This window comes from Oreochromis aureus, linkage group 12 (genome assembly GCF_013358895.1).
Source record: "Oreochromis aureus strain Israel breed Guangdong linkage group 12, ZZ_aureus, whole genome shotgun sequence".
Lineage (NCBI taxonomy): Eukaryota > Metazoa > Chordata > Actinopteri > Cichliformes > Cichlidae > Oreochromis > Oreochromis aureus.
In genome coordinates, this window is record NC_052953.1 from 16,245,848 (window position 1) to 16,271,605 (window position 25,758).

Consider the following 25,758-nt stretch of genomic DNA (forward strand, 5'->3'; position numbering starts at 1 on the left):
AGTTGGTGAATAAAAGGTGTATTGCTCTCAAACAGGTAATACAGTTTCCTTGTCAGTTAAAGTACTGTATATGTTATGAACCTTACATAAAGACAGTGAAAGCAAAATCAATCCTCCCCTTTGTTGTGGTACAAGATTAACCTGCTAGTCGCATGACAGTAGGAGGGGCTACCAAATGGCTAGGGTTTATATTCAGCAGTGTCAGCACTCACTTCTGACACAGTCATGATGGAAACAGCAGTGATTCTCCTGGCTGTCTGTTGCCTTCATGTCTGCTCTTCAGTACCTGTGAGCCGTCCAAGCAACTGGCTCAGACAATGCCGTGCTTCTACCAACCTCTCCATCACAGCACTGGAGGTGCTGCCAGGTGGAGGATGGGACAATCTCCGAAACATGGACATGGGTCGAGTCATGAACCTCAGCTACTCCCAGTGCCAGACCACTGAGGACGGGGTCTACTTCATTCCAGATGAAGTGTTTGTCATCCCTCACAAAGAAACAGGCGTGGAGACCAGCTCAGAGATAATCAGGTCCTGGCTTGAGCAGAAAAGCTCGACATCTGAAAGCATTAATGCAGATACATCCTTCCCCTTGGTTCTCAATGGTAAATTTTCTGCTGAGAGCAAGAGGATGAAAACACATCAGATCAAAGACTCTTCAAAAACAGCCAGAGTGCAGGTAAATTTTAATTTTAGATGTTTTAAATGTATAAAATGAAAGAAAAAACAGAGGTGTGATATTGACTCAATGTAACATATTGATTTTGCACTTATTAACAAAAACACTGCAATGAATTTGTTAAATTTATTTGAACAAATAAGTTAAGATGAAGTCTAACAAAGTTGAAAACATAAAAGTATTTCAGTTAGCCACCCTTTGTGGTGAGTTGAAAGAAGCTTTGAGAAAAAAATAAAATATTTTAACTATAGGACAGATGTTATCAGTGCTGGTCTCTTTACTCAAAGTAACCATGCTATCATGCAGCCCTCCAGCATCGTAGCCCAGGTTAAATCCTGTTGCAGACAGGGACAGAGAGCTGAAGACCCCATGCCTACCCCACCTGAGCGCATGTGTAGCTGGGGTTCTGCACTGTAAATTCTCAGCGCATGAGTCTCCTGTTCCGGTAAATTCCACTGTCATCTCCTTTAACATTAGTAAGACGCTTACATCATCCGCTTCCAGAGATGAGCTGTCAGAATCTTGGAGAACTCCTCAATAATTAGATTTTACTCCTTGACAAATTTCACACCCATAAATGCGAGTGATCAAAACAGAAGGCCTTGTTTTTATGAAGGAAATGGAACTTCTGTGGCCACAACCAAGTCGTCCAATAACAAGAAGAAGAAAAAAAACAAGAAAAATTGCAGTGGTGGAAATGTTTTTATTCAGTGCTACTCTTGCACTACATATTGCCTTACATATATAGTAAGGCGATGTAAGGCATTTTTAAGCAACTGGCAAATACAGTGAAACAACATTGAAAATAAAGATTTAGATTTAGAGATTTAATTCAAATTTATTTAATGTAGATTTAGAAGGAATAGTTAAAGAAAATCAACTTAAGTTTACTCTACACTTAAAAAAGAAATACATGTTTTGATTAATTAATTAATTAATTATTATTTTCTAACACTGTTGAGTATATCAGACATCAATGTTTTAGATCCTCTGCAGGCACTGAGACTGTGCAGTAAAGATACACTGTGTGCACAATTATTGGGCAAGTGAGTATTTTGGCCATATCATAATTTTTATGCATATTTTCTGACTTCAAGCTGTATAAACTTGAGTGCTTATTGGATTCAAGTATATCAGGTGATGTGTATTTGTGTAATGAGTGAGGGTGTGGCCTAAGGAGATCAACACTCTATATAAAGCTGTGCATAATTTTTAGGCAGCTTCTCTTCCTCAGGCAAAATGGGCCAAAAAGAGATTTAAAGAACTCTGAAAAGTCAAAACTTCTAAAAAGTCTTTCAGAAGGATGCAGAACTCTTGAAATTGCTAAGATATTGGGGTGTGACCACAGAACCATCAAACGTTTGTTGCAAATAGCAAACAGGGTCGCAAGAAATGAATTGAGAAAAAAAGACGCAAATTAACTGCAAAAGATTTGAGAAGAATCAAACGTGAAGCTACCAGGAAGCCATCATCATCCAGTGCTGCCATATTCCAGAACTGCAACCTACCCAGAGTGTCCAGAAGTACAAGCCAAGGTAAGGAAGGCTGAAACCCGACCATCACTGAACAAAACGCACAAGTTGAAATGTCAAGAATGGGCCAAGAAATATCTGAAGACAGATTTTTCAAAGGTTTTATGGACTGATGAGATGAGAGTGACTCTTGATGGACCAGATGGATGGGCCCGTGGCTGGATCAGTAACGGACACAGAACTCCACTTCGACTCAGACACCAGCAAGGTGGAGGTGGGGTACTGGTAAGGGCTGGTATTATTAAAGATGAGCTAGTTGGACCTTTTCAGGTTGAAGATGGCCTGAAAATCAACTCCAAAACCTACTGCCAGTTTCTAGAAGACACTTTCTTCAAGCAGTGGTACAGGTACATATTAGTCACTGATTTTTTAATTTTTTTTTGATATGTCAGAAATGTTTATATGTAAATTTTGAGTTGTTTTATTGTTCTCAATTTAACATTTGAAAATAAACAAATGAGATGGGAAAATGTTTGTTTTTTCATTTAGTTGCGCAATAATTCTGCACACTAATAGATCTATCCATCTCTACATCTCTCTATCTCTATCTATATCTATATATTTTTCTCTTAAAGACAAAACCTCACTTTTACTTAAACATTTGGGTTTAGGTTCATTAACATTTTGGATTGACCGAGAGCGCTGTCGTTTTTCAATAATGAAATTAATCCTCAAAAATACAACTTGCCTAATAATTGTGCACACAGTGTGTGTTATCAGTGTTGGGGAGCAACGGAATACATCTACCGGCGTTATGTATTTAAAATACAAAATATGTGTAACTGTATTCCGTTACAGTTACCGTTTAAAAAGGTGGTATTCAGAATACAGCTACTTTGTTGAAATAAAGGGATTACACTGCATCTTTTCCTGTTTCATATGTTAAACTGTCCCCTCTCTATTTTTGGTAATTCCACACGGAACCCGACGTATTAGCCAGAGGTCCCTTTACTACGGTTCGGAGCTGTGGACCTGTTTTATATACCCGCGGAATAGTTTTCTATACGAGCTCGCTGCTAAAAGTGCAGCCTTACCTAATGTCCACCCTACTGTTACTCATTTTATATTAAGATTTAAGAATCTAGTTGGTATTGGTATGGCGAGTAACCTTGTAATAAATCACACAGCAATAGTACATTCATGTAGTTGTAAAAAGCATGATAATATATTAAGTAATCCAAAATACAGAGAATACCTTACTCTCTTTGAGTAACGTAACGGAATACGTTACAAAATACATTTTGTGGTATGTATTCAGTAATCTGTAGTGGAATACATTTTAAAAGTAACCTTCCCAATAGAACAGGGTGATATGACCAAAAATATTTATCACGATATATATTTGAAAATTTGCGATAACGACATAACTGACGATATAATTGACACTAGACAAAATACTTCACAACTCCACAACTTTATTAGTGCAAAAAAAACCCCATCAATGTATTTCCACTTAAACAAGCAGCTGTTTTTTATGTGCATTAAAGTTATATAAAAAATTAACAGTGCAAATGCAAATTCCTTGCTGACAGTTTAACCAAAAGGCATTTCCAGTGGAAATTGGCCGACATATCCTGAGCATAACCATGTATAATATCCACAAAACTTAAAAAGAGGTTATACACACACAATACGGTAATATTATGTTGAAGCACAGTACGTATCACTCCGCGAGGCTCCTGCCTACGATAGCCGTAATGCTCCGACAATCCATCAAGCCTTCGGCTTCATAGCTTAGCAAAGTCGTACTAAAACATTTGACAGATTTTCGAGCGCCGTGTACATAAAATCGTTTCGAGGTCAGTAAACACAACCAGAATTCATACATAAGGCACACGGGATTATAAGGGGCACTGCCGATTTTCAGAAAAATCAAAGGATTGATTTTAAGTGTGCCGTATTTTCCAAAAAACACGGTAATAGCGACGGCCCGCTAGCATCCTCTACCAAAAATAGTGCTTTGTTGTGTATCTCACAGACAAAAGGTAAACCAGTTCCACACCACTGAAGTTGCAGCATTTTTACAAACCAATTCTGGTTTATCCGTTTCATTCAACAATCCGCTTTCGCCCTTCTCATTCTCCGTTGCCGCCATGCTTTTTCCGCCATGTATGTATGAAAACAAAGGCACTGCGCATGCGTGTTTTACCCATATTCTATCGCGATATTTCATTTTCTTATCGTTGCCCAACATTATACCGGTATTACCATGAACGGTATGATATGACCCAGCCCTACTTCCCAACAATGTATGTTATTACATATACACTGGTAAAACTATATGTGAAAACTTTTTATTAGGCAGTGTTGTTTACATCATGCCTTACGCCCAAAACTGGCTGTTATACAGTCACTTTAATTAGAGGAAATAAAGAAAATGAAGCAAACATAAATGCCAGAAATGCAGCAGTGTAAAACAGTTAATGATATTTTCATTTTCTCTTTCAAAGGTTCGTAACTTCATCTACACAGCTAACGCTTATCCAGACTTCACTCTGGACGCACGGTTTGCTCAGCAAGTCAGAGACATCGCTGATGCGATTGAGAACAACCAGACGAAAAATGCGGACTATCTCTCAGAGATGATGGTGCTGGACTATGGAACTCATGTCATCACTAGTGTGGATGCTGGGGCGGCTTTGGTGCAGGAGGACTATCTCCGTTCCTCATATGTGTCAGACAGTGAGTCAGAAAGTTCCTCTGTGAAAGCAGAGGCTGGATTAACCTTTTTTAATAAACTAAAGTTTGACATTAGCAGTCAAAGTGCCCAACAGAGCTCATCACTTCAAACATATCAGTCCAACATTACATACTCTCTCATTCAAAGCCATGGAGGTGCACCCTTTTATCCTGGCATCACTCTGCAGAAGTGGCAGGAAAGTACCAGAAACAACCTTGTTGCCATCGATCGCTCAGGATTTCCTCTGCACTATTTTATAAACACCAACACGCTCACTGATCTGCCACACCCTACGATTAGAAAAGTTGCTCTCACAATTAGTCGGGCCATAGAACGCTACTACAAGATCAATACTCGCCCTGGGTGTGTCAACATCAACTCCAAGAATTTCAACTTCCAGGCTAACATGGATGATAATTCCTGTGAGGGTCCAGCTACCAACCTCAGTTTTGGTGGTGTCTACCAAAAGTGTGATCCCACGTCATATGTACCTTCACTTTGTGATGCTCTGGCCCAGAAAAACCCAGATACAGGTGATTTCTCCTGTCGTCCACCTTATTTACCAACTTTACTGAGATCAGAGGTGAGACAGCAGAGTTACTCTAAATATGAATGTCAAGAGGTACCTTATTCCTGTTTTATATTTATTTGTCATGAAACACGCTGTCAGGATGTAAACTATGTTCGCTATGCTCGAATCAACACCTACTGGTGCTCTGTAAATGGCCAGGCTCCAGAAAACTCAGGGTATCTGTTTGGCGGCATATACAGCCCCTCGCTCCTGAACCCCTTCACGAAAAGCAAAAGCTGTCCCCCAAATTTCATTCCAGTAAAGTTCCTTTCAGATGGCGAGGTGATCTGTATGAGTAAAGACTATGAGACAGGCACCACATACTCAATACCATTCGGAGGTCTCTTCAGCTGTGAGTCAACAAACCCACTGGCAAGGAATCAGTACAGGTGCCCTCCCGAATTCAGTCAGCACCTTGCTGCAATCAGTGATGGCTGTGAAATCCTCTACTGTGTCCAGTCTGGACTGTTCACAGGTGGAGAGCTCCAACCAATTCGTCTGCCTCCGTTCACAAAACGCCCACTTATCAGCATGCAAGCCACCAACACAGTAATGGTGATGACTGAAGGAGAAAACAGCTGGGTGAGAGTGGGCCGGACCAAGAGGTGGAAACTTGCCAAACCAGAAGAAATCCAGGAAATTGTTCAAGGCCTTAACCCTGAACTCAGTCAGATGTCTAATGGAGAAAGGGCAGGTGTAGTTTTTGGTGTGATGGGTGTGATGCTGATGGTGGTTATAGTGACAGTTTTCCTAGTGAAGAGGAAGAGGAGGAGGTCTGGGTTTAGAAGTAGAGCTTATGAGGAAATGCGTGAAGAGGGTGATAGCGAACAGCAAGACGAGGCTTGAGAGAGGAATATAGCTTAGAGCATTGGGTATGCAGCTACAGAGATTAAACTAGTGTCGCAAATTCTGCTTTTAACTCCTCTTTTTATTGTATAATCATCCATGGTTCTTACAAGAGTTAAAAATGTTCACATTTAAGAGGTTCTATTTTGATTCAGCCCTTTCAGCTTTTAGTATATGTACTTTGTAATTTGTACTCATAAATTTTATACTGTTATACTGTATTCTTGGCAAATGGATTTGTAGCAACGTAGCTTTGTCCTTATCTTAATGTAAACAGTGAACCCAATACTGCCCCCTTGAGGCCAAAATGCACAATACCATTATGATGTGTATAATTCCAGTTTTTGCACCAAGAACTGTATTACTTTGAAACTGCTTGCAATAAACATGTATAACTGATTAGCACTGTTTTTATTTCTCAATGTACAATTCTAAAGTATTAAATTTTTTTTTGTATTTTGATTCTTTCTGTCTCTTGGGCCTACTGTTTAAACTGATGAGACTGAAAGTGCACTAGAGTATAGCAGAAATTATGTTATTTTTGTATTCAAGAATGGTATTTCTGTAGCCATGTAGACTCTCCCTTTAGCAGGCAAACAAGGTTCATAACTCACACCAACCCATTTTTAATCAGTCATTAACATTAAAACCCACTCAGGATTATCAGAGAGATCAAGATCAGATCTTGCTAGTACATTTTCCTCAAATAAAACATTTAATTCAGCTTTACTTTATACTTTGTAATGGTCAGCAAAGAAATCACAATCACAATAGACTTACCTAGATCAGTGTGTGTATGATGATATGTTTTTTCATGATACAACAAATGAATTTGCGGTAAATCTTTGAGCTTATCCAAAGCATATTTAATTGTACCTTTATAGTAAACCTACTTTATAGTGTAAAGTATAGTGTAAAGAATATAATATTAACATTGAAGGGAACTTACACTAGGAAAACATACGTAAATTTGTGGCACCACACAAAATATTCTTTATTCAAATATGAACTGAAATGAAATCTCTCTACCTCTTACACTGAATGAAACCTTTTGCATAAAGACATGTTTCTCTCCTTTGTCCTCACTGAGAAAAAACCACAAACACGCCACCCACATCCAGAAATAGACAGTGGCAAAGCTGAGCTCATGGTTTTGGTAAGGTTATCAGCACACAGACAGGCCAGCTCAGACATTATGTGGACGAAAGCACAGATTCAGTCCAGCAGACACACACCCGTGCACTGTACACTCACATGTACAAACATACATAAATACACACCCATTTCCCGTAAAGACTGCTCAGACCACTGTTCATCTTTTCTCTCGTGACTACACAAAATTTCCCTCCCCCACAAATGCACATGCACGTGCACACACATACAGGGCTGTGAGGGATTTACAGAACTGGGTCTTGAGAATAAAAACAAACCCGCTCATGCTGAGGAAATTGGTAAGGCCTTGGGGTAGAGAGGGAGAGAGACAGAGAGGGGAGAGAGCAGCATAGCCAGGCAACTCCCTCCATGGTTTTTTCAAAAGGCAGATGATAGACCAAAGTGTGCACGCAGCAGGCTTCCAGCACAGCCTCTCAGCAACGCTAAGGCTCGTCCAACCGTGATTTTATTTCCAGCAGGATCGAGACGTCAGCCTGAGGTTCCATTGTTTACAGCGAGCTGTGCAATCAACGGTGCAAATAAAGAGGGGGACTTAAAATCAAGAGATTTATTTTGGCTGTGGAAAAAATACTGGACAACGACGAAACGTAGAGGACAAAGAAAGCTAGGACAAGGTAAGAATGTATGCCACTAATGTGCACATTCTCAGCTTTAACAAAATATCTGTGGCCTGATTACAGCTTATATATTTAAGAGGATTAGAAGCCCATCTGCATTTACATCAAAAAATTGTCATTTTCTTTATTTCAAAGGAAAATAATTCAGTTACAAAAATGTGCTTATACAACGTAACCATTAAAATCCACTGACTCCCTTCCCCCCCCCTCTCTGTATTGTGTTACCTTTAAGTAACCATGCGTGCAGGAGGATACCAGCAGAGACATATTTTCCTGTTTATGTTGGCTTTGCCAATTATGCTGGAAGACTGCAGTGTCCAGGCCTGTCGGAGTGGCACAGGGTCACAGTGTGAGAAAGCTCCTTTTGTACCGGGCCACAATCTGGCTGGAGAAGGCTTTGACGTGGTGCGGATGCGTCGGACAGGAGCATATGTCATCAATGTCAAAGCCCACCTAGCTGACAACCACACCTGTACACTGTGTCCGAACCGATTTCAAAAAGGAGAGGTGAAAACATGAAACCTACTGCTTAACCTTCTCACTCTTTATCAGCCTCAAGTTCATTCCTTCACCCAGTTTTTTTTCTGTACTTTCCCTGCATTTTTCCTCCCCCTCAACTTCCTATATTTTCCTCCACCACCTGCATCCCGCTCCACTTCCTGCCTTTCATCTGCTCCACAGATTCAGAGACTCCCAGCTTCAGTGCTTGACTGGCGTCCCTTCAGCCGCTGCTCTAAGCAGCTTTCCAGTGCACTTCACCACTCTGTGGACTCCCTGCTGCGCAGCTCCAACTCGCTGGTTAACAACAACTGGGATTTGGGTTTGAGCCTTGACAACATTGGAAAAGCAGTTCTGGGAGGAAGCCGCTCAGATTTAGCAAAGTTTGCACGTTCGCAGCACAGTGTGGACAAAGCCACTTTTGCCATTCATGAAATCAGTTGCACCTATTACAGGTAAAGCAAAACAGGCTCATCCTTTCAGCTGTATGTGCTACAACTGAAAGGATGACCTCAATTGCAACGTGAGAGAAATGTTTACTTTTTGAATTGTTGGACTCAGTGGACTGAGCTGCTTATCGTCCCTCCTACAGAAAAGCAAGGTTCAGTTGCTGTTGTGTCATGATTGAACTCCACATGCCTTTTGTTTTTGCAGCTACAGGCTGGCTGATCATCCACCGCTGAGTGCAGAGTTCACAAAGCATCTCAAGAGACTCCCACAGAGTTTAAACACAAGCCAGAACAGAGCCCTATACAGACGGCTAATAGACACTTATGGAACACACTATATACACCAGGTCAGTGAAACTGCTGGATACACAGGGGTTTCATGCTGCAGTATGTAGGCTGTAGAAAGCATTTCTGGCGCAAAATAATGGTGATGTTATAATGGATTCTATTACTGTTTTGTGTTAGGTCCAGCTCGGTGGTAAGGTGAGGCGAATCACTGCCTTCAGGACCTGCCTGGCCACCCTGAAGGGCTTTTCAGAGGCAGAGATCAAAAACTGCCTGAATGTTGAACTCCGTATGGCATTGGGTTTCCTCCCTGCCAATGCATCTTTCTCCAACAGGTGTGACAGCCTCCTTAAAGGCAACATGAGCATGGGCTTTTACCAAGGCTTCATGACCCATAAGATTGAGGTTACTGGAGGAGAGAGGTACTTCCCTGACATCCTCTACCAGCAGGACCCATCTGACGCCTACCACAGCTGGATGAACAGCCTTCATGACAACCCCGATGTGGTTTCTTATGCCATCTTCCCTCTGCATCACTTGGTGGAGGATTCACAAATCAGCGCTAATCTGATCAGGACTGTCTCAGAGTACATAAAAGAGAACCAGCTGAAGGAAGACCAACTTGGTTTCAAGAACTGCTCACCGACTCCCAACCTGGACCATAATTGTTGCCCTTTAAGGGCTGGTAGAGGAACTCTCCAACTGGAGATTCACAGAGCTGCAGGCCTGAGGGCAGACACCTTCACAAAAACAGATGCCTATGTGAAGATCTTCTACAATGGCATATATGAAGAGACTGACACGGTGATGGATGACAATGACCCGATATGGAATGCCACCTATGACTTTGGCTCAGTGGAACTGGGTCAGGAGTTGAGGTTTGAAGTCTGGGATAGGGACGTGCTCTACAATGATATTGCAGGGAGGTGTATTGTGTTTCCAGAGCGAGGAACTCATTCCTTAAGCTGTCAGCTGCGCAAAGGAGTTCTCTATTTCACCTACAGAATCAAATGTCATGCTCACTTGACAGGATATAGGTGTGGACGATACTCCCCCAATGCTGAGTAGATTAGCTATGGATTTACAGTACAGTGCAAAAGTCTGTACCTCATTTCTTTTTTTCTCCATATTTTGCTACAAAAACAGGAATTAGGTGCAGCAACATACAAGATCAACATTTATTAAAAAATCCAAGACAAAATAAGGGTTTGTACATTTGTAATGAGCTTAAAAGTCAATATTTGGAATGACCACCTGTAGTCTTCAACACAGCCTGAATTCTGTTAGACAAGCTTTCTTGGCATTTCTTTAAGTAGCCTTCAGGAGTAGATCTCCAGGCTTCTTGAAGGACATTCCAGTGCTGTACTTTGTATGTTGGCTGCTTTTTGCTCTGTTCTCTGTCAAGATGATCCCCAGACTGCTTCAATATTGTTGAGGTCCAGGTTCTGATCTATGACTGAGTGTTTGTGTGTTTTTCTATCCATGCATGAATATTGTCATGCTAAAAAAATAAGCTGTGGCCATTCAGACGGTTTTCCAAAACCACTGGTTACAACGCAGCCCCAAACCAAGTCAGTCTCTCCACCATGTCTTACAAATGGCTACCTGTTGCTTTTAATTTTCAGTCCAGTTCTTGTTTAATTGGTCATGCCCCAGCCTTTAATCTTTCCCTTACTTGAACAGCTCCTCGACAGCCATTTTTCTCTCGAGACCATTTCTGATGATGCTTCAGCGACTGGTCGATGGATAAACTGAAAAAGCAGATTTCTCTCTCAGATACCATCTCAGGTCTTTGACTTATTTAAGTCCTATTTTTAAGGACACACTGCACAACATGCTGAAATATGTCAAGTTTTAGCTGTTTCTCTCAAAATGCATCATCTTTGACATTTGCAAACTAAAGAAATTATATTATACATACTATAAAAATTATATGTTTTTGTGAAAGCAGTCTAGTAACAAAATGGCTAAAGACAACTTAAAACTGTTTCTTTGCCGAGCTATCGGTGCATAGACAGTACTGGAATAGGGGCTTTTTATTATGCTTGAATGAGCCATGGGTCAGTGTTGCATGGTACAAGGACTGGCCTTTAAATGAGTGTCCAAATAAAAACCAAGACACTTTAAAAATTACAATAAACTCTTGGAAACAAAAAACGAATTAGATATGGCTCAAGACTTTTGCACAGTACTCTATATAATCATCTGGTGGTTCTGTTTTCCAAGACATTAAGTCCTTGTGGTGATTTGCCTATATGACAGAACAACTTGGTAAAATGTGCACCAACATTTTTGCTGACCTTCAGGGGTGATCCAGTTTGATGGGGTATTTGAGCACATTTTTACAGGAACAAATTTTTCCTAATTTTTTAATCTGAAATGAATGCATTATAATGATATACAGATATAATGAATGATAAAGTGTGCAATTGTACATTATAATGTATTGATACATCTTGATAGCTTACTTGTTGTTAGTCTTCTATAGATGTGTCAGCAGCATTTTTGTATATACCAAAATGAAAAAAAAATGATTCAAGACATCACCAGTTTCATTTTTAAGTACCCTTGAGTTTTCTTAAGCCTGTTGGAACTGTCTACATCAGCAGCGAGTTGATAACAAGGTAACAATACGCACTTATACAAACAATTATTTTCGGAAAAAAATATCAGAGCTCCCAATTTCAGTTTATTAGTAATTTCTTATATTATTGCTCTGTGATTATTTTGGCACTCTTTCATTAGATTAATCAAAGAATCTTTTACTGTTTCCCCAAATGAAAAATTGGAAATGTAATTATATTTCAGCATAGAAGCCTTTATGAAATGTATACTACTACAGACCGTTACCAACTCTGGCTTTGGGAGGATCTTTGTGATCTCTGATAGAAAAATAATAGTTTAAAAAATTGCACCCTCTACTGGTGCATTGTTACAGACACCACACAAACAATTATTCCAATATTTATTATTCAGTTTTGACAGGAAACTAAAAAAAAACAAACAAACATACAAATGACTTAGTAAAAGCTTTTACAGTAACACTTTTACAATAACAACACATTATCTACTTATACAGCACACTAATGCGGCAGCTGCTTTATTAAATCGAAAAGTCTTCTCTCGGCCTGATAATTAAAAGAGTAGAAACAGCTATGAAAGAAATTCAAGCACCATAGGTTTTTTCTTACATACCAGGATAATTAAAATATCTGTATGCTTGATGCAGTCTGCCTTTCCTAAATATGCAATTAGAATATGAGAACAGGATGAAATGTAAGACATTACACTTAACACTGACAGAGTCCATATGCATGTGATGCAGCCACAAATTTTAAATCAGAAATGGTAGAGGAATTTAAGGTGAATATCATTTTCAGTATACTTGCTATTTGAACTGTATTTTTCTGAACACGCAAACATATTGTAACACTGTATGGACCGACGGGTAAAAATATATCCACCATTCTCCATGCTCGAACCTTTTTCTTTAAGTCCTAGATTTTGAAATATTTCCTGTATCAAAGTTTGGCAAGTAAGCATCATTCTCCTTACCACTATGTTACTTTTATCTGAATGTGAGCAGTGCAACACTGCATATGTTTAAACTGAAATGACACTTTAATTCTGTCAGACCAATGTGATAGTGTACTTTAAATACCTTTTTATTACTAAAGATTTAAAAATCACACTCTTTCAAGTTTTTACTGCTTGGTACACTTACAAAATGCAGAGGCTAAAATGCAGTTTATACTGGTCTTGTAGTCAAAGTGAGAGCAAAAACTGTGCGTATGTAAAAACTGTTTTAGGCACAGCTGCCATGTCACACTGTAAATCTGATCTATCGGATTTCAGTGTTTGCATGGCAGTTTATGGTTTACAGCAGTTCTCAAGTACAGACACAATGGTGTTAGCTCAGTCAGAATACTCAAGTCTTCCCAAAATCTCAGGAGACCCCATACAAATGCATTTGTACAGTTTCAAGTTTCGCATGTTTGTGTATCACAGTCCCAGTGAGGCTTTGATCAAAGATGCCATATCCTCAGGTATGGTCCCCTCAACACCTAAAGGACAAATCATTTGTTAGCATTATTTTTGCATTATCCTAACCAACTTGGCTAACCTATTCCAGTTAACAAAAGGCAGGCTACACACTGCAAAAAAATATCTAAATTTTCCTGTGAGTTATTTTCTCAATCCTCATTATTGTTTGCACTTCACCTGCCTAATAATGTTAATCAATTTCCCACATTTTTCACAATAAAATCAGGTTAATCCAATAACTGCTCCTGGAATTCATGCACTTTTCTTGACATTACATAAATGTTACAGATTTAAAAAAACAAACAAACCCAAACAAAAACAAAACCCAAAACATTTTCTTTTTAGTTTTTAAAGTCAGCTGGAGTTTTAGCAGAAATCAAAAGCAAATATTTACAGATGTAGACACTGCAGTCAGAGGCTTGCACCCTTTATCTGACAAAAATATATCGTGCACATAAGCTAAAGATAGCGGCCGTGGTGTGTAAAAATGTCACTCAGAGACAGAAAGAAGCAGAACAGAGTATCGATCTGGGTGTTTACTTGCAAGATACAGAGAAAGAGGCGTCCTCTTTCTCTGTATCTTGCAAGATGGCCAGACAGTATTATTTGCTAAAATATAAATTCAAATCCCCCAGAGTTTGAGGGGGGAAAGAGATTTACCAAAAAACTGTCAAAGTTGGGCCATCACGCTGGGAAGCAGCGGAATAATCTCTCTGACCATTTGGTGAGTTTATTGTGAAAGCAGCTAAACATGTTTAAAACAGAAGCACACTTTGGGCCTTAAAGGCCAGAACTTCTTAATGAAATCCTCACTACTGTTTTTTTATGTTTTGAGTATTTTTTTCATGTTTATTTTAAAAACCGAAACAAATGCATTTATCTAATTTAATTTATCTACTAGAGAAACCTTCGGTGAAAATAGGTACAGTACATATCTTTAAATATCTCCTTACTTTGTTCAGATGAGGTCATGTCCTGCTCCAGCTTTAGTTTCTTGTTGCCCAGTTGCAGGATGCAGTCCTCTATAGTGTCCTTACTGATCAGCTTAATCACCTGTACAGTTCTGATACACAGAAGTAGATCCATCACTACACACTGCATGTGCACAACCATGTACACCCAAGGAGGTCCTGTAATTGCAATTACCAACCACAGAATGTCCTCCCAACAGAACCTGCATTGATATTGCAAAACTCTTTTCTGCCCAGTTACTGACATGATAAGGCACAATCACAAGATATTATTGAGTAAAATATATCTAGGATTGCACACAGATTCCATCTAACCTGGTCTGGCCCACACGGTGACACCTGTCCTCTGCTTGTTTGTCATTGTAGGGATTGCAGTCGATGTCATGTAGGATGACAACGTTAGCTGAGGTCAGGTTTATGCCGAGGCCGCCAGCACGGGTTGACAGCAGGAACACAAATATGTCAGGGTCTGTGTTGAACTCATCAATCAACACAATCCTGAAGGAGAAAGAAAACATTGTAACAGCTACAGGTGGGTACACGCTGAATTGAACAGACATTGCTTCCATTTCCCTCAATTTGACACATTTTTACCTGATGCAACAGCTAGAATAACAGATGTGCTAAACTTTTGAAACAGCTTAAACTTTAACAAACGCTTCTGCAGGATTTAAAGTGCTTTTACTGTAATGTAATATCTGATGTTGTTGAAGTTCCAGTCAAAGTGTCTGTACAGACATCCACATGTGCACAAACTTGACCTTTAGATATAAAATTAAAATCATGTTACGATTTTATTCTACTGGTTTGCAGAACATAGAATATAACTAGAATCTAAGGAGCTTGGGAAGAAAAGTGACTGGACTTCTTGAAAGAAAGAAGTTTAAAGAAGTCTAGTCGCTTTTCTTTCCAAGCTCCTTAGATAAGCATGACCTATATGACTGAGAACCGCAAGAATGAAGTCCAATAAATAATTTTAAAGGACAAGATTTTGACTTAATAACATCAAATGCTTGATGCCTTGTTAGCTACAATGATCTTATTTCAATATCTGAAACCCACCTGTCCGCTATGGGTGTGGATCCATCCAGCCTGATGTAACGATGCATAAGATGTTTCAGCAGCACTTCCACAATATCAAGCATCATGGTGAACTGACTGAATAATACCACTCGGTCCCCCTGTATCATGACAGGAAAGTTGTGCTGTAAAAAAATCTTAAACCTATGCTCCAAAAATCAAAAACGCAGAATGAAATGGTTTGGTATCTTTCTATCTACCTTCTCTTTAAGTGAGGCCAGCAGCTTTGTAAGGTGGTGGAATTTTCCAGAGTCAAACAGGAGATCATTTTCAAGCTGGTAGGAGCTGATGGTCGAGTACTGCTGGCACAGACGATGCAGCTCAAAATCTGACATCACCTCCATGTCCTCCTGTATCAGAACAGGATCTGCATCAAAGTGTGTTGGCTCCTGAGGAGAGAGAAAAAGAGACAACCCAAAATGTATGAAAATGTACTAATGCAACAGCTTTATGGTTTCCAGCTTGTGTTGGAGTGAAAGTCCAGCATTCAGCTAGTCAACAGCATACCAGGATCCAAAAAAATGATGATGGCAAAGAAATCTAAATGTTTGGTGTTGTGAGCCAAATCTGCAAGCTAAATATCACAACTTGAAGTTTCTGGATAACAGAATGAAAAACTAGAATGTCAATAAGGTTGTTGTAATAATGAGTGAAGTAGAGAAAGTGATGTTTTCATGTCATTGGTTGTATTGAACAAATGACTAATGAGAATCAAATTCCCTTGAAAACCACCAAACGTGACATTGAACCTGAACACTATCAGCAAAGACTTATTAGGTGATCACTGTGTGCAACTTTCACAAAAACAATGCGTCCTCCAGAACATAGTAGTGATTCTTCGGAAATGTGGACGGGGGGCTCACTGTCTTAGCATGAGCTAATCGATAGTTCAGCCAACAAGACAAACAAAACACAATAAAGAACACAAACAGTGGTTGTCGGGGAGTATCCTCACCTTGAGCATAAGCTTGCTCATGGCTTTTAGTTTTTCAGTGGTGTAGTACTGTCTATGAAGCAGAGGGTGGTTGGCCATCTTCCTCAGCTGCATCATCACATTACACAACTCTCGCTCTGAAGAGAAGATGCATGTCAGAAATTATTAATCAAACATCGTTCTATGTTACTGTAAAATAGTATCCCCAGTTATACTAAAGAGCACCAATTCCACCCAGTTCATTTAAAATGGGGCTTACTTTCGCCATTCGTGGTGGATTTGAGTTTCTGAAAGAGGTTCTGGTACAGACCCTGCTGTTTCTCACTCATTGAGCAGAACTCCACCTTCTCTTCCTTTGCTGGAAGCTGCTGAAGGACCTTGGGGGGAAAAAGAAGCACCATTAGTTATACAGTATATATAATCCCTGTAAATGTGTATGATTAAAACTACTGACAAAAAGATTGAAATGCACAATAGCATCCATTTTTTTCCTGCAAGCTTATCTTCTAGCCAAATAGTCATTGAAATAAGATCAACTCCAGACAAGAAGGAGTTTCATAGAAACTGTTTGAATATTTATTTAATTCTAACTCAATTATGACTTGAATATGAAGTTCATTGCTATTAAGAGTTTAACACATTTTGGGCAAAAAAACTAAAGCTGTACTGCAGGCTTTCATTCCAAATACTTGAAATTCTCATAATCCTTGTACAGTAACTTTCCCAGATTAACTGACCTCGCTCTTGAGCCGTCGGAGGATGAAAGGTTTCATGATGAGTTTGGCCTGAGAAATACGATCCCTCTCGAAACGACTCTGCTCTTCATGTGATTTCTAACACACAATGTAACAAGCAATTTGAGTCAGATAGGAGACAGAACAATGACACACGCTACTCCTAAACAGATTTTGCTTGTTCTTCTTGCACTGTTTTAACCTGTGAAGCAGAAGATCATGACATCTGTCTGTAAATAAAGTGAAAACCAGGGGACAATAAATAATCAGTTAATTTCAGAGGTTCAAGTGTATTTTCAAACCCTGTTCCTTAATGCAGCACCTGTTTTGGTATTTGAGCTGTTTTAATCACTCAAATTCTTATTAAATAAGAGAAGACATGACCGACTATAGTTTAACATAAGAAGAAAGAGAAAAGAGTTGTATTTTCTTGTAATTCTGGAGTTATTAATGCTTAAAAAGTAAAAAACAAAACAAAAAAACACTTCTTCTGTCAAAACAAACTTAACTTGACAGACACTTACCATAGAAAACATTTTTGAGAGCTGGGTAGTGGAGCTGGAGAACATAGATGGCATGATGAAGTTCAGCAGAGACATCAGCTCTAAGAGGTTGTTCTGTAACGGAGTTCCTGTCAGCAGCAAGCGATGCTCTGCCTACAGGGAACCAGACAGAAACCGAACCCCGTTAGGCGCAACAAAGAAAAACCACAGTGGTGTTAAAAAAAAGAAAAAAAAAAGAAGAAGACTACACAGAGGTCAGCTTACATTAATAGCCATAAGATGCCGATAGCGCAAAGAGTTCATGTTCTTCAGCATGTGGCCCTCATCAAAAATGGCATATTTCAGCCGCAGCTTACGAAACAGGCTGCGGTCGCTGTCGTTTCCTATTGCCAAGTTATAACTGTAAAACAAACAAATGAAATAAAAGCAAAGGTATGAGTGAAAAGTTTCTATAGGTTCCTCCAGGAGCTCATACTTCACTGCACTAATTCGATCTCCCTGTAGCATGTTTGCTAAAATGATGAGTGATCTGTGTTTGCTTACGTGGTCACAATGACATTGAAGTCAACATCTCCATTCAGGATATCATGTTTGAGGTAGCGACGATCTTCTATAGATCCTATACAGAATAAAGGAACACAAACACAATGCTTTGTTTACAAACTGAGGAAATGTTCACAGATTTTTAAGCAAGGCCAGATACAAACATTCTGAAGCAAAAATCAAATACACAATTAAAAAAAATTTTTTTTTTAAAGGTGCAAGTGCACACAGCAGACATGTGACATCAAGCTAAACTTCTAACAATCACCTCAGATTATGCATATTTACAAGTGAACATCATGCATCCACAGAACAAAAATCATCGAGTTCCTACAACTGTTTCAGTTTTATTTTCTAGCAAAACTAATTTAACTGTAACCTTACCATAATAGACGAGAACTTTGAGATCTGGACACCAGAGTTTCATCTCTCTGACCCAGTTATCTACCAGACAGATTGAAAACAACACAGGTCAGAAATAATCATTTCCTTAGGTTTTATATAAATAAAAGGATTCAGATCGAAATATTGAAGTTTGTACCTTAAATGTTAATGAAGATAAAAATCTGTATGTATATTGTTCTGTTACAATTTTCAAGTTATAATTTCAATAAAGTATCTATCTATGTGGACTATTATTCAAGCTGAAGATTACACGGTATAAAGTGAAGTGGCAAAGCGCATGACATGGAGTTCATTACCCAGTGTAGAAGAAGGCACAGTGATGAGGTGAGGCCCTTCAATACCATTCTGGTACAGCTGAGCTAGAAATCCTATAGCCTGGATAGTTTTCCCTAAACCCTGCAGGTTGGACAGTGAAAGAGACAAAGCGATACAATCAGACATGAGACACAAAGAGTAGCAACAATGTTCAAACATTTATGTTTGAACACTGTTGTTTCTCAACAATATTAAGAACAAAATGTTGACCAACTGCACAAAACAGTCTTCTCTTGCCATTTTTAGGCTAAAACAACACATTTGCTTTAAATCAGTATCCTTATTTATACTTTTTGGGGAGGAAAAAAAACAAACTTATACCTGGGACCTGTTGGATTTAACATTTAACAACAGGTCCCAAGCTTATTGCCTCACCATTTCATCAGCGAGGATACCGCTCAATTTGTGCTCATGAAGAAGCAGCAGCCACTTTAGCCCAATTAGCTGATAGGGTTTCAGCTGGAACCTGAAGAACAACAATAATTACAGACTGAGAAAAAGAACTTGGTCTGTCTTTTTTTTTCCCAAACACACTCTGACTCACTAAGTTGTAATGCATAATTTATGGAAAAAATGATGAAAAGCTGTTATAACAGCAGTTAAGGCAAAGTTCATTCTGAGGTCACAAATCACCTCAGTCTTCCTACACTGGTTGCAAATTCTGCACTTTCCTTCCAACATCGGAGAGATATGTTAAAGATCAGCATTCAGCTTTCACTCAGTAGCAAAAACATTCAGACATTTCTTTCTAATACTCAGCACATTATACTCGCCTATTTTTTGTAACACATTTGCTTGTTTTATACATTGAAATGACAACAGAAAGCCTCCTTTATCAACTTACAAAATATTTTTTAAAGTTCTGTAAAGACATTTTAAACAATCTTGCTCATAATAAAGAACTGATTTTTTTATTACAAATTTCAATTTTTTGGTTACAAATTATTGAAACAATTGACAGTACTGCACAAATATCTTGAACTGACCCTCGTCTTTTTATATTTTCCAAGGAAAATGGGAATAATTGCAGAGATATATTCAATAATTGTGCAAACAAAAAGACCCATCAGAAAATATAGCATGAAAAGTACAAACAGTGACTGCAGTGGAGACTTTTTTTTTTAAACACTGTTTCACTTCAGCTCTTTATATGTTGTAACTTCATTCTTCCCCATGGCTGACAGATGAACCAATAACAGTACATGCAAGAGCGGCCCACAGACCGGCTGTACCACATATTTTTGACACTTGCCCCGATTTGACAACAGACACTCTCTGCAGATAGTCTGAAGCTGCCCACAACAGCCCACACACTACCACCACTGAACTACTATTTCCCCATTATTCTTTAACACAGCCTGAACTCTCTGAGACAGTTTTCTTTTAATTTCTAGAAGTACGTTTCAGAATATTTTCTTTGAACCCTTGCATTAGAATCTGATGTTGGTTGGTTATACTACACAAAAACTTAAGAAATTTAAGATGGTTCACAAACCGTTTTCAAGAATTACACTGTACTCACTGAGTGTTGAGCACTCTGGGCTGTTTCATGGCTCCTGTCCCTTTCTCCATCATTTGAGTGACTTGTTTGACCATTTTTGATGAAATCATCTCACATTTGGACATCAGCCCCAGGACAACCTTCCTCTCCTTGAGGACGACTCTGCAGCCCAGCAGCAAGTCTTCTGAAAGTCCATTGTTCTTATTGAGAGCTTCAACCTGGAGGAGAAAAACATCAAACAACAATTAACATGACAAATAAATGTGACTAAATATAGAGAGGAGTCATTACTGCTCTATTTGTACACATCCTGATAAATCTTGGCTATCCATCTTTGCATATTTACCCTCCGATGATAGAAGTGTTGAGAGAAAGAAAAACTATTGTGACAAAACTATTGTGCTGAACAGAGCATGTTATCTGAAGAACCAGCCAATAAAGCGTAAACAAAAGGTTGCATTCACTCAGATGATTTCAGACTGTGAATACAGCCCTTTGTTTTTATACCTCTTCTTACCAAAACTTGATCAAACTGTTTTATTTAACATAAATAACCTGCTGGAAATCTATTTGTGGTTTCATGCTTCTTGTTTAGAAACACATGGCCTCTTACCAAGCTTTTCCAGCTGTTAAAGGGTCTCAGTTCCACAATTTTCTGTGCCTTTTTAATGGAGCACCCGGACATTAGTGACAGTTCGTCTAATGATGCATCCCGGAAGAATGCAAGAATCTCCTTCTTCACTTCTGTCATGCCTACGTTAGAGTCCAGCTCATCATCTGAATCCTCAAACTCGCTGCTTACTGTGTCTTCATAGTCGTTTTCGCCCTCTGAACTGACATGTTCATCTGAGGCACGCGCCTTCCTCTTTCTCTCTGCCGCCTGCTTCTTAGCTATGCTGGTCCCACTGGCAAATCTGGACAAAGTCTGGGCAGCAGATGAAGAGGAAGAGGGCTTCAGCGAGGAAGAGGGCTTCAGCGAGGAAGAGGGCTTCAGCGAGGAAGAGGTAGTAGTTTTGTTGGCAGAGGACGATGAAGCCGCTGGACCAGATTTTTTTACAATCCAAGAAGACAGAGTGGCACTTTTCTTTTTGGAGTCTTCGTTGTCTTCCAAGTCAGAATCATCTTCACTGTCCTTTGTATTATCAGAATCATCTGTACTGTCATCCTCCGTTTCGCTGACATGGTCTTCAAACTCCTCATAATCTTGCCTCTTTTCACCATTTTTCTGGTCTTCTTGGTGGCTCAGCTTTCTCTTTGACTTGTCTTTCTTCTTTGATTTGCTGGATACCTTTCCTTCTGACCCATGCGAGCTGAAACTTGTATTATCTAATATCAGAAAACAAACAGAGGTTTCAGAACCAGTTAAGCACTTCAACATTGAATTGAAAGTACATATATACTGCTTGTTAAACAATGACAGCTGTTGTATTTGCACCTGTGTCTGTGAACATCTGTAGGACCTGCAGAGCATCTTCAAAATTCCAGTCATGCTCCTGCAGCACCATCCTTAGCTCCTACAACACAGACTACAGATCAATCCTCAAACTAACACAAAACATTGTTTCAGAAACAGCTGTAATTTTGACCGACTTCCTTTTCTTACTATTTTGCGTCAATATAATTTGCTTTGAACTCATCTGTAAATGTTCAACTACATCTTCCCCACCTTTATTCAGTGCTTAATACATTTATTAGAGGATGAAAACAAAAGTTTCTCTTAAAGAAGTTGCACATACTGGTGGATTGACCATTGTAGAATGCAGCTGTTGTATAAACCATACACTTGGTCATGGTCTAATAAATTTGTCAAGCACTGTATGTATATTTTAAGTTTACTTGTTTCCCTTCTAGGAATGTGGCATGTAAAAAAAGAAGGCAGAGCCAATGAGAGAAGGGGAATTCCCAGGGTGGAATTGAACCAGGACACTAAAGCAAGGGTTGCCTTCTCAGCCAGCCGAACTAAAGTGGCACATTGACACATTTACTTTTGAGTGGTATTGCAGTGTTGCAGGCCATTTTATACAGTTTTTATAGCATATGTTTTACATCAGTGGAAATGTTAATTGTGACATTCTCTCACTCACCACCTTATCCTGGTCAGGAAATTTCTTCTGCAGTCTTCTGACCATAGATTCCTGCTTCTCCCAGCTCAGCTCTTTGTCCTCATCTTCTTCCTCATCAGAGGCCTGTCCATTTAAAAAAAAATGTAATAAAATTACCATTTTAATTTAAAACAAAAAACAAAAACAAAAAAAAACAACAACAAAAAACAGGAAATGTGCATTTGGCAAATTTGCATTTTGGATTAAGTCTTAACAGTTCTTGTAAATGATGCTGTTTTTCTGTTTAAAAGAAAATTAAAGTATTCTCGATGTTCTGTGCACAGTTTTCATGCTGTATCATGACTGAAGTCACCATTAGTGTTGCAAAGATGCACAATTTTTCCATTTTAAACCATTAAGACACAGTTAGAAGGCTTACCGCTGATGGTTTTGTCTTCTTGCTAGGTTGAATCTCAACACTGTCTTTAGAGCTGCTGCTTCCATCCTGCTTTCTCTTCCTGCTTTGACTCGGGGCTGAGAGGACAAAACAGACAGTGTTCCTAATAAATCTAACTAATTAAGAAACAGATCTATATACTTTAATCACTTTAAGAGGATATTATCTTTACAATAACATGCTCCCATATTTGGAATAATTATTTTTCACACCTAATAATTGCTTTTTTTTTTACTCTTAATTACTCTCTATAAGTTTAGATTTGGTATATTCTTTGTAGAACGCTAAAGATTTCCCTTTAAGTTATAAAATAAACCTCAATATGAAAAGTAAAATAAATACTTACCTTCTTTATCACCATATTTTAAAAGGCAAGCAGCTACAGCCCCATCCAGTGTGCTTGTACTTTCAACAATCTGAACGAAAAAACCGAAGGGATCATGTCTAATGAACAGTGACTAAATTTGAAGTGGCTAATATATAAATACAGTTTTGAATCACCATTATAAATGCTACATTTGGGTAGTGTGCTGAAACTGAATTTAAGAAAAAGAAAGAAAAAAACAAAAAAAAAAACAAAAAGAAAAAACAGGCAGCTGGGCTGGTTCTGATTTTTAAACACTAAATAATTTCTAAAGCATGCATAAATAATATATAACTTATTTTAGGTATTCCCTATGAAGAAGTTATATTCAATGCTAGCAGTTTACAGGCCACACACAAATTTAACTAAAGTACATGAACATGGATTAAAGAAAATCAATCGTAAACATTAGTGAGCTTATTATTTACTGAGCAAAGAATTAGCTAAAAAATGTAGCTTGAAATGGAAAGACCATTGAGCTCGTATTGGCACCTATCCTTACTCTATACTGAAAATCAAAGCAGTCAACCCTAATGTTTTATACTTGGAAACTGGCATTGATGCATAAAGAGACAAAACCTTTTATTAAGACTCACCTCCAGCGCATCCGGTCTTGTCAGCTGAGGAAACATCTCTATTAGCCTGTTCAATTTGTCATCCAATTCATTGTCCGTATCATCCAGCACTACAGTTTGGGATGCTTTACCAGCAGGCTTGCTATAAAGGAAAGATAACAACTCTAAAATATGCAGTGGATGAGTGAATGAATGCATACATTTGGGGGAAAAAAATGAATTACTAGTTAATTTAGCATATACACACTTGGATTTTTTTGTTAAAGATATCTTGGTCTTTGGTTCAGAAATGACTTCATCCTCCTCTAAATCAACAGTAAAGACTTCCTCAAAAGCAACTCCTCGGGCGTGGGATTTTGGTGGGGCTTTGACAGGCTTTGTCCGGGCTGGGGGAAAAAAAAGACAGCAGAAACATGTTGGTAGATGTTTTCCTAACAGCAGACAAAGAGATTTCATTCGATATATTAAAATTAATGTTTGTAGGAAAAATATTGTCTGGTTCTTATGCAGATTTAGCAGCTAGTTTCGTTTTTCAATTTTCTGCTGCTTAACTTACAATTAAGAGTGTGTCTTCGTCATGATTCGAAGACCAGTGATACTACAAATTGTATGACACCTGACTGCTTTTACGTTTTTATTGGCAAAACATGGAACATATCCACATGCATGGAACTTGAAGTTAAAGAAGGTGGATATGGAAAGGACCAAATCCTGAAATTATGGTTGACTTGTGAACCCTGGTACACAAGACATCATCATAATACTGAGCTTATTGTTCGTATGCTACTAAAAGATGAAGATTAGACTGACATCATCTCAAATCTATAACAGGATTTCTGAAATGGCTTAACATTGTTGTCCTTTATGCTGTATGTGTAGTATTTGATTGTGTAAATGGCCAGCTATACATTGAAAGCATTATTTCTAAATATCTACCTTAATGCTGCTGCGGGGGAAAGCCATGCTGAGCTGTTAAAGTGATACAGGTAATGCTAACGATAGCATTTCAACACATCAAGCTATCAGCAATGCAGAGCTAGCCTACATGTAGCTGCTGGTTACCTGGCTTGTTCTCCTTTTCAGACTCTAGACTTTTTGACCCGTTAACCTGGTCCTTGCTGCATGGCCTCCCCTCAAAACGGAACCGGTCTAAATTGAAGAGACTCATTTTACCAGGTCCTTTATGTGCCTAACAGCGGCACTTCTTTGTCTCGTCCTACTCAGCCGTATTTTTTTCCTGTTCAGCCGTATGAAGCACAACGTGATGCACGATGTGACAGCCCGCTAACTAGCGCCAGATATTAGCATAGAGGGTAAGAAAGCTGTGTCACACCTCCGTTTTTAACGGCATTAGCTTAAAATTGATCGGTAATGTCACACGGGTTTTGTAACAAAGAAAGCGGTTAAACTCCCGAGTTATCTATGCTGCATCCCGACTATACCCGGTTTCCCGCGAACTCCCTCGGCCCTGGAGGAATCCGAGCCGGCACAGCTCATTGGTAAAAGGAGGATGTGGGCGGAAACTCATCGGTAAGTCAAGATAGTACTCTGTAGCATACTTCCGCTTTCGCTTACATTGAGTTTTACAGGGCTAATGGTAGTGTAATAAATAAAGTGTCAGCGTCTCATCGCGGATATAAATACTTACATATGAATGCATCGGTGAGGTATCACAGTGTTTAGCGGCCCTTTCCACTAATGGGGCAGAAGAGAAGGAAGTTCATTATTTTGACGGCAGTGTCGACGTCGCTTATGAAGTCACTGATGTATAAAGATACACACCCGGTAGCACTTGTGGGTAACCATATAATTTGAATGTATGGATCATTAACTGCAATATGCACTTTGTTTTAAATTGTCTGTCTATGATTACAAAGATACAGACACGTCTTTCTAAATTGTAATTACTATGCAATTTACAGGTACTAGCCAAGCCCGTGAAATGTGTTTAGAATGGGGTG

At 38.9% G+C, this 25,758-nt stretch overlaps 3 protein-coding genes across 4 annotated transcripts; 2 read left to right on the forward strand and 1 right to left on the reverse strand.

Annotated features, from left to right (window-relative positions):
- Positions 1 to 228: 228 nt before the first annotated feature.
- Positions 229 to 6,706, forward strand: LOC116336416 (macrophage-expressed gene 1 protein-like). The gene is made up of 2 exons (XM_031760291.2): positions 229 to 678; positions 4,661 to 6,706. Exons 1-2 carry the CDS (start codon positions 229 to 231, stop codon positions 6,305 to 6,307), a joined length of 2,097 nt encoding a protein of 698 aa, XP_031616151.2. The 3' UTR covers positions 6,308 to 6,706.
- Positions 6,707 to 7,698: 992 nt separating this feature from the next.
- On the forward strand, positions 7,699 to 12,137 carry prf1.5 (perforin 1.5). The gene is made up of 5 exons (XM_031760307.2): positions 7,699 to 8,094; positions 8,330 to 8,604; positions 8,779 to 9,050; positions 9,250 to 9,391; positions 9,510 to 12,137. Exons 2-5 carry the CDS (start codon positions 8,335 to 8,337, stop codon positions 10,395 to 10,397), a joined length of 1,572 nt encoding a protein of 523 aa, XP_031616167.1. The 5' UTR covers positions 7,699 to 8,094; positions 8,330 to 8,334; the 3' UTR covers positions 10,398 to 12,137.
- Positions 12,138 to 12,281: 144 nt separating this feature from the next.
- Positions 12,282 to 25,311, reverse strand: smarcad1a (SWI/SNF-related, matrix-associated actin-dependent regulator of chromatin, subfamily a, containing DEAD/H box 1 a). Of its 2 annotated transcripts, none has more exons than XM_031760305.2 (23): positions 24,860 to 25,311; positions 24,045 to 24,183; positions 23,819 to 23,939; positions 23,205 to 23,274; positions 22,841 to 22,935; positions 22,444 to 22,545; positions 21,795 to 21,873; positions 20,973 to 21,685; positions 20,381 to 20,577; positions 19,234 to 19,324; positions 18,840 to 18,939; positions 18,523 to 18,582; positions 18,139 to 18,214; positions 17,860 to 17,995; positions 17,617 to 17,748; positions 17,096 to 17,191; positions 16,618 to 16,735; positions 16,380 to 16,495; positions 15,625 to 15,813; positions 15,407 to 15,525; positions 14,660 to 14,842; positions 14,327 to 14,436; positions 12,282 to 13,393 (listed from the first exon to the last, which is right to left on the reverse strand). In XM_031760305.2, the coding sequence occupies exons 1-23, from the start codon at positions 24,963 to 24,965 to the stop codon at positions 13,332 to 13,334; spliced, it is 3,210 nt and encodes a 1,069-aa protein (XP_031616165.2). In that variant the 5' UTR covers positions 24,966 to 25,311; the 3' UTR covers positions 12,282 to 13,331. The 2 variants fall into 2 exon arrangements, with proteins under 2 accessions (XP_031616165.2, XP_039476563.1); XM_039620629.1 differs by having other exon boundaries at positions 24,734 to 24,862.
- Positions 25,312 to 25,758: the final 447 nt, after the last annotated feature.

What these genes read in the sequence shown, in the direction of transcription:
- smarcad1a (XM_031760305.2), bottom strand. Translation starts at nt 24,965, where the DNA reads ATGAGTCTCTTCAATTTAGACCGGTTCCGTTTTGAGGGGAGGCCATGC. An exon ending in AGAAGACAAAACCATCAGCG is followed by an intron (nt 22,546 to 22,840) that starts GTAAGCCTTCTA and finishes TTAAATGGACAG; the next exon opens with GCCTCTGATGAGGAAGAAGA. An exon ending in TGTGCCTTCTTCTACACTGG is followed by an intron (nt 18,583 to 18,839) that starts GTAATGAACTCC and finishes TCTGTCTGGTAG; the next exon opens with ATAACTGGGTCAGAGAGATG.
- prf1.5 (XM_031760307.2), top strand. Translation starts at nt 8,335, where the DNA reads ATGCGTGCAGGAGGATACCAGCAGAGACATATTTTCCTGTTTATGTTG. An exon ending in ATCAGTTGCACCTATTACAG is followed by an intron (nt 9,051 to 9,249) that starts GTAAAGCAAAAC and finishes TTGTTTTTGCAG; the next exon opens with CTACAGGCTGGCTGATCATC. An exon ending in GAACACACTATATACACCAG is followed by an intron (nt 9,392 to 9,509) that starts GTCAGTGAAACT and finishes GTTTTGTGTTAG; the next exon opens with GTCCAGCTCGGTGGTAAGGT.
- LOC116336416 (XM_031760291.2), top strand. Translation starts at nt 229, where the DNA reads ATGGAAACAGCAGTGATTCTCCTGGCTGTCTGTTGCCTTCATGTCTGC. An exon ending in CAAAAACAGCCAGAGTGCAG is followed by an intron (nt 679 to 4,660) that starts GTAAATTTTAAT and finishes TCTCTTTCAAAG; the next exon opens with GTTCGTAACTTCATCTACAC.